This window comes from Ranitomeya variabilis, chromosome 4 (genome assembly GCF_051348905.1).
Source record: "Ranitomeya variabilis isolate aRanVar5 chromosome 4, aRanVar5.hap1, whole genome shotgun sequence".
NCBI classification, from domain to species: domain Eukaryota; kingdom Metazoa; phylum Chordata; class Amphibia; order Anura; family Dendrobatidae; genus Ranitomeya; species Ranitomeya variabilis.
Window position 1 is genome coordinate 396,172,336 of NC_135235.1, and position 13,533 is coordinate 396,185,868.

General features: G+C 47.5%; 1 protein-coding gene across 4 annotated transcripts in view; it reads left to right on the plus strand.

The window, feature by feature from the left end:
- The window catches only part of LOC143764880 (membrane-spanning 4-domains subfamily A member 4A-like), a 328,843-nt gene extending 321,667 nt beyond the window's left edge, over positions 1-7,176 (plus strand). For 3 of the 4 annotated variants that reach the window (XM_077250944.1, XM_077250945.1, XM_077250947.1), the window contains one exon: positions 6,630-7,176. In XM_077250944.1, coding sequence (XP_077107059.1) covers positions 6,630-6,776 — 147 coding nt within the window. In that variant the 3' untranslated portion in view covers positions 6,777-7,176. The remainder of the gene's footprint in view (positions 1-6,629) is intronic. The other variant, XM_077250946.1, reaches the window with a different exon arrangement.
- The last annotated feature ends 6,357 nt before the right edge of the window (positions 7,177-13,533 follow it).

Consider the following 13,533-nt stretch of genomic DNA (forward strand, 5'->3'; position numbering starts at 1 on the left):
GAGGCAACATCCTATTGAGGCGCATAACCGGTGGCCGGAACGCCGAGGAAGTATAGAGCTCCAAGCCAAACTTCAAACCTACGGCAGGACAGTCAGTTACAGGCGGGCTGTCTCACCCAGACCCAGGAAGACTCAGGGGGGTAACAACAGGAGTGGGGCGACGCTAGAGTCCCGGAAGAGCTCCGAGCCTCCCCGTCATACGGGTGCGTCCTATCCGTAAGATCAGGGGGACGTAGAGGGAGAACATCAGAATCGAGTTGTGAGGGAACACGAGAAACAGACACAACAGTTGTGGGTACTATCCCGTAAGCACAGCAGGGGAGGACCACAACACACAAGCGCAGGAAGGTAGGCACAGATTTCCACCTGCAAAGGGATCTCTGGAGGTGCCATCGGACCGGCCGGACTTGCGCAGCCCGGTTAACCGTATTCCGGATTGAGGACTCAGAAGCCTTCAGTAAAGAGGTAAAGAGACTGCAACCTGGTGTCCTCGTTATTGACCGCGACCGGCACTACACCGCACCACAACATCAGCACCATATCACCACCTTTTATTGTGCGCCCCTCAGCAGGGTCACGGACCGGGTCTAGCCACCGTGACAACCCCAGAACAGAGACTCAGAGGCCCGGTACCGGGTACCCCTCGGCCCTGCGGCAGTGGGGGCGCTACAAACTTGGCATCACGAACAGGATCTACTTAAGCCTGAAGAATCGGGTCATGTGTGCCTTGGAACTGTGATTTATTATACTGGGACTGTGACTTATTGCAAAGACTGTGTTGTGCCACTTGCCGCCAAAAGTTCCCGCCAAAAGCCGCCGCCATTGCAACGCCACAGGGAGCGCAGAGGAAGAAGAAGGGCGTGCCATGGGAGGAGACTACCAAAGCGGCGCCAGAAGTAGCGACCGCCCCCTCTGGCTCCTGCTGCGAGATGACGACTTGCCCAGCAGCAGAGGAGAACCGCTCCCTGATTGGCAACGGCGGGAACGAGGCGAAGAAGGAGCTCGACCTCGGAGAAATGGCGGAGCCAGGTGCATGCATTGCAGCCGAATGCCAGACAGCGACGATGAGCAGCAAGTGCCTGAGCAGCAGCGAAATGGTCCCGGCTTGCCCTAACCCACCAGAGGAGGACTCGCGTCCACCGCCGGTGAAGGATCTGAACTCCTTGGAGCCGCCGACGGAGGAGCCGAGCCTACCTATCCTGACCACGGAACCATGGAGAGCGGAACCACATCAGGAAGCCGCCGAGGAGGAGCCGTGGTCCAGGTTGCCGCCGATTCCAGTGTCCTCGTCAACGGGACCGATCGACATCGGTGGAATCACATCAGGTGCAGGTATGGACGGCGCCCCTACTCCCCCGGCCGATTCTGCTCCCCTGACCGATCCCGCTCCCGTGACCGCTCCTCCCCCCAACAATAACTGTTTCTTCTCGGTGGAGCGGGTGATCCTCACCCCTGACGCAATGGGAAAGCTGGTACCTCTACTACCGACCAAGATGGGAGAACCCATAGACGTGGGCCCAGACGGGGTGGTCCTCCGGTGGGACACCCCCTGGACCGGGCCAGATGGAGCCCGGGAGGACGGCCTCACCCTTGCTGTGCTCACTTGGGAACAGTATAAACAATGTTTAATCTTGCATTGGAGACACCGAGACGAGACGGAACAACCTGACACGCCACAAACGCAATGCAGAAAGTCTGTGCACGGCAGGAAAGACGTGGTAAAGCGGGGAATGGTGCTGGCCTTCCACCCGAAGAGGGGTTGGGGCTCCATACAGGAACCGGGACTGCCAACTGACGTCTTCGTTACTAGTTACAACATGAAAACTCCCTGCTGTAACCAATATGGTGACCCATTGCAACGGGGGGATCAGGTGACCTACACCTGCCACCGGAGTGCGCAAGGGTGGTGCGCCCGGAATGTCCAACGCTGCGAGCCTGAAGGGGCGTCGCCTGTTGCCCCGACCATGACTGATCTGGGCTTGACAGATCTTGTTACTCTCACTACCGTCTGCCTTGTGGCGGCTACCGAACTTGCAAACAGGGTTAGCCTTCAGATCCAGACACCGAGTGATCTGACGGCACCTGAGAGATCAACCACTGGTACTGACACCGCATCGGCCGCGGATCAGAGACCACCCCCTACACAGCTACAAGAAGACTGAGTAAGCAAAAATGCTTTAATGAATGTACATAGTTAACTGTTTCTACTGTTTTGCTGCTAAAACCCGTTTAGGGTTATTCTTAAAGGGATCCCTTTGTTGACCCGGGATCCCTATTGTTTTTGTTTGTTTTCTACTTTTGCTCAGTTATCAAAGGACTGCTGAATCATGGATGGTGAATGATTCAAAAACTGATTTTGTAAATAGTTTGCACCTTCTTAAAGGTGCTCTCTACTGGTTTTACATGAAGAAAGGACACTGTTTTTGAAAAACATCACTGGAGTCCTTATTGCGAACAGACTTGCAGCTTGAGAAGTTGCACTACCTCATAGAGACTTGGTCCCCTCTTAAAGGGGATGTTCATTGATAGTACTTAGAGAATGATGATGCTCTAAAAAGAAAAGTAATAATGCTGATATATGAAAGTTAAATGTAGCCAACTAGTTGATTGTAAGAAATGTTTAATGATGTTGGTAGAAGAACGAGGACAGGAAGTGAACCCGTACGGGGTTAGTTAGTGAGTCCTCCTAGGAGCCATACAGAGATGGCTCAGTGATCTTGAACTGAAAGAAAAATGATATGTTCTATACTGTGTATAGTAGTGGAAGGACAGTAGGCCCGGGCGGAAAGGGGCGGTCCTGTACAGAAAGGAGAGGCAGTAGGTCTGGAGCAGTTAGGACAGGCGGTCCTGCAGACGTAAAGTAGGAGAATGCATAAAAGTTAATTAGCCTTATATGTGATATAAGAAGGTCTTTAGTGGATTTAGCGAGTACGTCCTTAAAGGCAATGTTAAATTTTTGTTCAAAGATTTTGCACTTAGTAGAATACCCGGTTGGGTAAGAAAAGTATTTATAGTATGTTATTTAAAGTATTTAACCATGTTTGTAACGTTCAAGTGTCCTCACCTCCCATAAAGGGAAGCTCTGTTAAAAAGTTTACTTGTACTTGCATTTTCAAAATTGTATGTCTTTTTGCTAACATGCATTGTTGTTTTCTTCCCAGTCCAGGAGTACTGGATTTAACCGGGGGGGATTGCAGTGCCCCAGAGTCCTGGTCGTTGCAGTACTGTGGCTCCGCCGCTAAGGGGGGCTATGGTACGTCTGATGGCACTGAAGGAGTTCATCTGACCAGGTATCACAGACACCAATACATTTCACAGTCTGGCCTCCAGGGGGAGCTAAGGGTTCTATTCATTAGGCCACTCCTCACAATCTGGTAAAACTGGGGGTTAGGCAGGAAGTTAGAGAGAAAAGCTGACTGGGTTGGAACCAGGCAACACCTTGTGGCAGAGGGTGTTGTAGGGGAAGATTCAGAGGGGTCCCTGTCAGGGGTGGGATCCTGACAGAGGCCTAGCAACCAGAGAGAACGTTACGGGACCGCGCCTGCACGATATAGCGGCGGTACCCCAAGAAAGGACAAGAAGCGAGGTATATTGTGCTGAGTGAGAAACGAGATCAACGCAACAAGGAGAATACCAGTAGGAGTCGTGCTGTAAGACGAGGCAACATCCTATTGAGGCGCATAACCGGTGGCCGGAACGCCGAGGAAGTATAGAGCTCCAAGCCAAACTTCAAACCTACGGCAGGACAGTCAGTTACAGGCGGGCTGTCTCACCCAGACCCAGGAAGACTCAGGGGGGTAACAACAGGAGTGGGGCGACGCTAGAGTCCCGGAAGAGCTCCGAGCCTCCCCGTCATACGGGTGCGTCCTATCCGTAAGATCAGGGGGACGTAGAGGGAGAATATCAGAATCGAGTTGTGAGGGAACACGAGAAACAGACACAACAGTTGTGGGTACTATCCCGTAAGCACAGCAGGGGAGGACCACAACACACAAGCGCAGGAAGGTAGGCACAGATTTCCACCTGCAAAGGGAACTCTGGAGGTGCCATCGGACCGGCCGGACTTGCGCAGCCCGGTTAACCGTATTCCGGATTGAGGACTCAGAAGCCTTCAGTAAAGAGGTAAAGAGACTGCAACCTGGTGTCCTCGTTATTGACCGCGACCGGCACTACACCGCACCACAACATCAGCACCATATCACCACCTTTTATTGTGCGCCCCTCAGCAGGGTCACGGACCGGGTCTAGCCACCGTGACAACCCCAGAACAGAGACTCAGAGGCCCGGTACTGGGTACCCCTCGGCCCTGCGGCAGTGGGGGCGCTACATATACTACGTGGGCTGTGCAATATACTACGTGGGCTGTGCAATATACTACGTGGGCTGTGCAATATACTACATGGGCTGTGCTATATACTATGTGAACTGTGCAATATACCACGTGGGCTGTGCAATGTACTACGTGGGCTGTGCAATGTACTATGTGGGCTGTGCAATATACTGCGTGGGCTGTGCAATATACTACGTGGCCTTGTTATACATTGCGTGGCCTGTGTTATACACTATGTGGGCTGTGTTATACACTACGTGGGCTGTGTTATATACTGCGTGCGTGGGCTGTTATATACTATGTGAGCTGTGTATATGCTATGTAGGCTGTTATACACTCCGTGGCTGTGCTATATACTACGTGGCTGTGCTATATACTCTGTGGGCTGTGTTATATACTACGTGGCTGTGCTATACACTCCGTGGGCTGTGCTATATACTCCGTGGGCTGTGCTATATACTCCGTGGCTGTGCTATATAATACGTGGCTGTGTTATATACTACGTGGCTGTGCTATATACTACTTGGCTGTGCAATATACTACGTGAGCTGTTATATACTACATGGCCGGCCGCGAACAATCAGTGACAGGCGCAGTCCGGCCGCGAATTGGCGCGGGATTTGAACCACGCTTCGCTAATTGGTCGTGGCCGGCCGAATCCTGTGTATTCAATGTATTATTCTAAAATCTTCATAAATAAGCTACATACATATTCTAGAATAACCCATGCATTTGAATCGGGCTACAATCTAGTCTATATATATATAATTGTCTAAGGGGTACTTCAGTCTTACTGTCTGCAACTTCCGTCACGGAAATCCCGCGTCACTGATTGGTCTCGCCAGCTGCCTGACATGGCTGCCGCGACCAATCAGCGACAGGCACTGTCCGATTAGTCCCGCCCTACTCCCCTGCAGTCACTGCCCGATGCCCGCATACTCCCCTCCAGTCACCGCAAACACGGGGTTAATACCAGCGGTATCGGACCGCGTTATGGCGCGGGTAATGCACTCCTTTACCGCTGCTATTAACCCTGTGTGTCCCCAACTTTTTGCTATTGATGCTCCTTATGCGGCATCAATAGTAAATACATGTAATGATAAAAATAATAAATAAACAAAAAAACGGCTATTCTCACCTTCCGTCGTCGGACGATGCGCTCGTGCCCGCCACCATCTTCCGTTCCCAGAGATGCATTGCGAAATTACCCAGAAGACTTAGCAGTCTCGCGAGACCGCTAAGTCTGGGTAATTTCGCAATGCATCCTGGGAACGGAAGATGGCGGCAGCCGCGCGCGCATTGTCAGGACTTCGCTGGATCTCTGCGGGTGAGCATATAACTATTTTTTATTTTAATTATTTTTTTTTAACAGGGATATGTGCCCACACTGCTAAATACTATGAGGGCTGTGTTATATACTACATGGCTGCTAGATACTGCGTGGGCTGTGCTATATACTATGTGGGCAATGTTAGATACTACATGGCTGCTGTATACTGAGAGGGCTGCTATATACTGCGTGGGCTGCGTTATACTGTGTGGGCTGCTATATACTGCATGGGCTGTGCTATATACTGCATGGGCTGCTATATACTGCATGGGCTGCTATATACTGCGTGGGCTGCGATATACTGCGTGGGCTGCGATATACTGCGTGGGCTGCTATATACTGCGTGGGCTGCTATATACTGCGTGGGCTGCTATATACTGCGTGGGCTGTGATATACTGCGTGGGCTGTGCTACATACTATGTGGGCAATGTTATATACTGCGTGGGATGTGTTATATACTGTTTGGGCTGTGTTATATACTGCGTGGCCTGTGTTATACACTACGTCGCCTGTGTTATATACTGCGTGGCTGCTATATACTGCGTGGGCTGTGTTATATACTGTTTAGGCTGTATTAACGCATCGGGTATTCTACAATATGTATGTATGTATGTATATAGCAGCCACATAGTATATAGCACAGGCCATGTAGTATTTGTCTGCTATATACTACATGGCTCCTATATACTACGTGGCCTGTGCTATATACTGTGTGGCTGCTATATACATACATACATACATATTCTAGAATACCCGATGCATTAGAATCGGGCCACCATCTAGTCTTAAATAAGTGTCTACCCACTTAGAATTTATATGTACCCAAATATTGATAACCTAATTTGCTTAAATCATCAGTTGCACATATAATCCCATCATCCCATCTCTACCACAGATTTTGAACACCTCAAAGTTGGAAACTCTACGTTCCATATGTTTATTGTATTTTCTGTTTGTTCCTACTCTAGGTGTTTTTGATCCAAAATGATGTTGCCGTCTCCACAAATCATTCTACAGTTCCAGCAACATTTGTAGGATATGCTCAATCACTTGCACCAGAAAATGCTCCACCACCTTATGTGTTCCAACAAGTCAAAGCTAGTCCAATGTCCTAATTACAGAATAGTCCCATGATCCATGCACAGCAAATCACATTAAAAAATGTCTAAGAATTAAATAAATGTATCCTATCTGTTAATTTGGAACTGGTAATGAATTAGTATGAATGGAGCTGAATTTGAAGTTTAGACACCTTTTTAAAATTGGTTGCTTGTGACATTAGATAAGTGATTGGACATTACACATTGGTTTCAGCATTATAACTATTTACAAAGTTAACAGAAATAAAAATGATTTATAAAATGGTATGATCAGATAAATTGCTATATCTATTTAGTATAATTACCTGCTACTTCTGCTACAATATCATTACCATTTGTGCTATTGTGATTTTTTCATGCATCTTTTGTACGTTTCTAAGTGATTTTTCCATTTTCTAATAAATTCTTAAAGTTGTATTAACCTGTAGATCTGTGTACATCTATGATTATTGTACTTACTGGGAATGTGAAAGCCCCCTTCCAGTTCATGGAGTGGTTTCAATATTGCTATAACAGACAGATAAATGTAAATTCCTTGGAGCTCATGATATTACTATTAGAGATGAGCAGATTGCTTTAAATTTGAATTCACTGATTTAGCAAAATTTTCCCAAAAAATTAGATTCACGGCTAATAAACTTCTGAAAATTGCATAATTAAAGTGTATCTGTGTATAAGACTGTTAGTTTCCCTTGGAGTCAAATGGACACATTTTGAGCTCTACAATGCAAACACAGCCTTTTTATTGACCAAATAGCTTCAAACTATCTGAATTGGGGAAAATAAATGGTAACCAGAGGCACCCAATAACGTATTTAAAAACATACTGAAGTATGAGATTTTTTTTAGCTACTAAAATTGTATAAATGTTCTGAAAATTATCTGCTTTGGAAGAAGGGAACAGATTCATGAATTACTGTTGTTTATAGGCAGGTGTTGCAGATTGAAGAAAGTGTGATATTTTCATATGGCTTGCTTGAAATTGTCCAGGTTCTACTTCTCAGAATAGATATATAAAGATGTGGCAAAAATTAAAAGACCACCACATCAAATCCCTGTCATGGGCAGCCCAATATCCAGACCTAAACAACATTGAAAACCTCTGGAATATAATCAGGAGGATGATGGATAGTCGCAAGGATTTAACAAAGAAGAAAAGCTTACATTTTTGCCCCAGAAGCAGTGTGCAAGACTGGTGGAAAGCATGCCAAGAGGCATGAAAGCTGTGATTAAAAATCATGGTTATCCCACAAAATATTGATTTCTGAACTCTTCCTGAGTTAAAACATTAGTATTGTTGTTTCTAAATGATTATGAACTTGTTTTCTTTACATTATTTGAGGTCTGAAAGCACGGTTTTTGTTTTTGTTTTTTAATCTTGACCATTTTCTTTGTCAGAAGAAAAATACAAAATGTATTGCTTGGAATTTTGGAGACATGTCAGAAGTTGCCAGAGCTGTATATATATATATATATATATATATATATATATATATATATATATATATATATATATATATATATATATACATACATAAAACTTAGCGGATTCTCTTAAAACATAACTTTTAATAAACACATCCGGTCCTATTGCCATAGACAAGATTAATAAAAAGAATGTCCCTCATGATTTTCCAAATATGTAATTTAAGACATATCGCATTGTTTCAAAAAAGATTAGTCAACATACATGGTAAGATATATAACACATTGTGAGATAGCACTTACTGAGTGTGTAAATGTAATTATAGCTGATTCCGCGCTATAGGGATGTAGAATCCAAAGAATGGGAAACAAACTAGTATACCAATGCAGGCCCAATCCCTGGATGGACACTGCAGTGGAAAGATGTGGTAAGACAATATACGTGATGGGATCCTAGGCAAGATGCAAGTAATGATATATCCCGTATGAACAGGGAAATACAGTTAAACACAAAACTGCAACAAAAGATATGGTCCCCCAAGGAATGAATTATAGTGGTCTAAGCGGGCACAATCCCCATCAAGAATGTATGTAGGCACTATAGTGGGGAAATATAGTATGGCTACAAAAAGTAAATAATAGCCAATTTCCATTGGCACTGTGTTTGGGTGCAGTACTGTCATATACATGGTACTTAGTATACCACACTGTGTGTCAGATCAGCTCCTCTTTTGGATACCACCTTTGTTGCTGTGGTTTCACAATCATCTGACATGGAGCATAGCTACATTATGGTAGTCCTTTGCAGCGAGGAGTTACATGGCAAGGTGGTGCCTGCTTTTTATGATTGACAGATGTATGAGTATATAAGTATGTAGAGACCGGTAACCCTGATGAAGAAGGACGCACCTCCTTCGAAACGCGTCAGTTTCCCTTCTGGTCTCTGTGCCGCCCCGTAGCAGGTGTGATGTCACACGCTGAGCCTCGTGCCAGCAACTTGCTCTTCTGCTCGTATCCAGGGACGCCACCGGCCGGGGCTTTCCCTGGCTCTGCGAAGCTATTCTGTTGTGCCGCTGTGTGGCGATCGACTGCTTTGGCCTGCCTGCTCCTGTGCGGCGATCGACTGCTCTGGTCTACCTGTTCCTCTGACTGCACTCCTGCATGCAGAATCCTTCACCGCACTACTATAACGGACTCCTCGGCACACCACGTTGTCCTCCTATCTTTACCTGGAGGGACTCCATGTTACTCATCTCAGCGGTGAGTTCTGGCTTGTTGGGGCACTTAGCATCATTATTGTTTTTATAAGTTTATGTTGGTATCTATTTACTTACCTATCAGGGCGCAGTAAGTTTGTGTCCTGTGGGCTAGTTAAATACGCACACGATTTTACTTTTTGTAGTCATACTATATTTCCCCACTATAGTGCTGTGACAAAACACTCTGGGATCGCCTTTGCTGGGGTCAAAGGTCACGTGGTTTGCGCATTGAATTCTGAGGCGACAGCAGGTTTCCAAGTTGACTGACCTCAGTTCAGGTTTATTAAAGTGAAAAGCAAATAGAAAAAACAAAACATAAAAATAAATCCTAGCCTGTCCGGTGCTAACTAAACAAATACGTCGCTATCTAACAACTGGGGGGGCTTCTCCCTCCCAGCTAACATTACACAGATCACGAGCACAGCTCTCACTCACGTTTGTCTCACGCAGACAGGCATTCTGTGTGCCCCAGGCTGACACCTGAAACCTCCAGCTGGTCAGCCTTTATTCCTGCACTTATTAACCCCTCGGTATCCTGAAGATACTGAGCGGCCTAATTCACATAGGACAAATACCTGGGCGAGATATACCTGCCCCCGACTACCAGACCGACATGATTCTTACATATCCTCCCCCCCTGCTCAGACCACTCAGGTCGAGCAAGAACACTCTCGAAACAGTGTACCCGGGACAGAGCATCAGCGTTCCCCATTTGCACCCCGGGTCGGTGCTCCACCGTGAAAGAGTAAGCCTGCAGGGCAAGGAACCACCGGGTTACCCGACTATTATGGTCTTTGTGGAGGTGCATCCACTTGAGAGGGGCGTGGTCCGTGACCAGCCTAAACTTCCTACCTGCCAGGTAATACTTGAGGGAATCGAGAGCCCATTTAATGGCTAGGCACTCTTTTTCAACCACGGCATACCTCTGCTCATGTACATTCAGTTTCCGGCTGAGATAGAGGACCGGGTGTTCGACTCCGTCCCTCACCTGGGAAAGTACAGCTCCGACCCCAGTATCAGAAGCATCAGTTTGGACCACAAACTCGAGGCTGAAATCAGGAGTCACTACTACGGGCTGAGAGCACAAAGCTCGTTTCAGGCTGTGGAAGGCCTCTTCAGCCGCTGAGGACCATTTTACCATGACGGAATCCTTCCCTTTGGTAAGATCCGTCAAGGGGGTGGCCATGGCTGCAAAATTGGGTATGAACCGGCGATAATAGCCGGCGATCCCCAGGAAAGCTTGTACTTGTTTCTTGTTCACTGGTTGCGGCCAGCCCTGAATTGCCTGTATTTTGTCGATCTGTGGTTTAACCACTCCTCTGCCAATCACGTAGCCCAAGTATCGGGCTTCTTCAAGCCGGTCGATTAACTCATCGACCCGAGGCATAGGGTACGCATCAAATTTAGAAACCGCATTCAGTTTCCTAAAGTCATTACAGAACCGTATGGAGCCATCTGGCTTAGGTATCAATATGATTGGACTGGACCAGGCGCTGTGCGACTCCTCAATGACTCCTAAGTCCAACATTGCCACCACCTCCCAGAAGATGGCTTCACGGCGTGCTTCCGGAATCCGGTATGGCTTTACATGAACTGTGACACCAGGCTCTGTAACAATCTCATGTTTCACCAGCTTAGTCCGGCCAGGTTTTTCCGAAAAAAACTGTCGGTTCTGTAACAAAAACTGCTTAACCTCAGATTTTTGTTGTTCCGAGAGAGTCTCGGCAATCTGTAACTCCGGTACGGTAGGTGCGCAAACCGGACGGGGCAGATCCGCCGTTAGGGCAGAGCGGTCTTTCCAAGGTTTTATCAGATTCACATGATAAATCTGTTCTGGTTTTCTCTTACCGGGCTGGTACACTTTATAGTTCACTTCACCAACTCTTTCCATGACCTCAAAGGGGCCCTGCCATTTCGCCAGAAATTTACTATCCACTGTAGGGATTAGGATCAACACCCTATCCCCGGATGCAAATGTACGGACCTTAGCGCCTCTATCATAACTTTGCCTCTGGGCTCCCTGGGCCCGTAACATATGGTCCCTAACCATGGGCATGACAGCGGCAATACGGTCCTGCATTTGTGTTACATGGTCGATCACCGTTTTAAAGGGAGTGACTTGACCTTCCCAGGTTTCTTTTGCGACGTCCAACAGTCCCCGGGGACGTCGGGTGTATAACAGTTCGAAAGGCGAAAACCCCGTGGAAGACTGGGGAACCTCCCTAATGGCAAACAGTAAATAGGGTAGCAAGTAATCCCAGTTCTTCCCATCTTTGTCTATCGCCTTCCGGAGCATCTGTTTTAAGGTTTTGTTGAACCGCTCAACCAGGCCATCTGTTTGAGGGTGATAGACAGACGTACGTAACTGGTATATTTGTAAGAGCCTGCAGAGCTCCTTCATCACCCTTGACATAAAGGGAGTCCCCTGGTCGGTGAGTATCTGTTTTGGAATTCCCACCAGACTAAACACTTGTACCAACTCTTTGGCGATCGTTTTGGTAGCAGTGTTACGCAAAGGGATGGCTTCTGGGTAACGAGTGGCATAGTCCATGATGACGAGGATATGTTGATGCCCACGTGCGGACCGGGGAAGGGGCCCAACCAGATCCATCCCAATTCTCTCAAAAGGGACCCCAATGATAGGGAGGGGTACCAAAGGGCTACAGAACCGAGTTTTAGGCGCAGAGATTTGGCACTCTGGACAGGACTCACAATAGTTACGCACATCATTATGTATTCCTGGCCACACAAAACAATGCGATATCCTTTCTGTGGTTTTCTGTACCCCCAGATGTCCCCCCATTATATGTCCGTGGGCCAGGTCCAGTACCTTCCGCCGATAAGGTTTGGGTACCACTAACTGTTGCACAATATCTTCCCCTTTTTTCTCTACCTGGTAGAGCAAATCATTTTCAAGAACCATGTACGGGTACGCTAGCCTAGTGTCAGGTTCTACGGGTACCCCATCTATCATTTACATTTTTCCTAGCCGGAGTCAGGGTAGGATCTCTCATTTGCTCGCTGTGGAAGTCATCCAACTGGACTCCCAAATCTGGTAGGCAGGGTGCTGGATGGCTGTCTGCCTCCGCCTCTCGCTGAGTTTCCTCAGTTTCCCCCGCCATAACTGAGAAGGGGAACTGAAGGTTAGATTCAATAACCTCCCCAGCAACGTCTGCCTGTGGGACCTCCTCTAGGAGTTCGGGACCTCCAGATGGCATGGGAAAAGATTCACAGCTATGGTGAAGGAGCAACTGATTCTCCCACAACTGCCAGAAATGGGGAAAATCCCTGCCCAGGATTACATCCTGTAACAATGTGGGAACGAGTCCCACTTTGTGTTGCACAGACCCATAGGGAGTGGAAATCGATATGACCGCCGTTAGGTACGAACAGGTGTCACCATGCACACACGTTACAGAAAATTTGTCAGACGAACCCGATGGAAGTGCCACCAGACTAGCTTTCACCAGAGTCACCATACTTCCAGAGTCTAGTAACGCCACAACACTTTTCCCATCAACAGATAATTCACACAGGTGTTTCGCTATATCATTTTGACCCGCATTCACATTCACTAGCCGTGTAACCAAAGACATGTGTTTCTTAGAGTCTGTAACATCGCACTGCATGGGTTCAGTGGTAACAGGACAGTTCGCAGAAACATGGCCCTTCTCATGGCAGCGGAAACACCTAACAGGCCCCCTATTGAGCCCACCGTCCATCACTCTTGGTCTCGGAGTGCGAGCAGCCCCGTGTTCCTCCCCCATAGTTTTTGGCGATTTTCCTTCACTCGTAGTCGCTGGAACAGTCTTACCGGTTCCACGAGGAGAAGGCACAGACCGGGTGCCAGTGGTTTCATCGGGGAGTCCTTCTGCCACGGAATAACGCTCGACCAACTCCACAAGTTGATCCGCTGTCGTGGGATTTCCTTGGCTTACCCACCTTTTCAGCGCTGGAGGTAGCACTCTCAGATACTTGTCCAGGACAACCCGCTGAATTATTTCTGGGGTTGTCAGTACCTCGGGTTGTAGCCATTTCTTTGTCAAGTAGATCAGGTCGAACATCTGAGACCGCGGCGGTTTATCCGG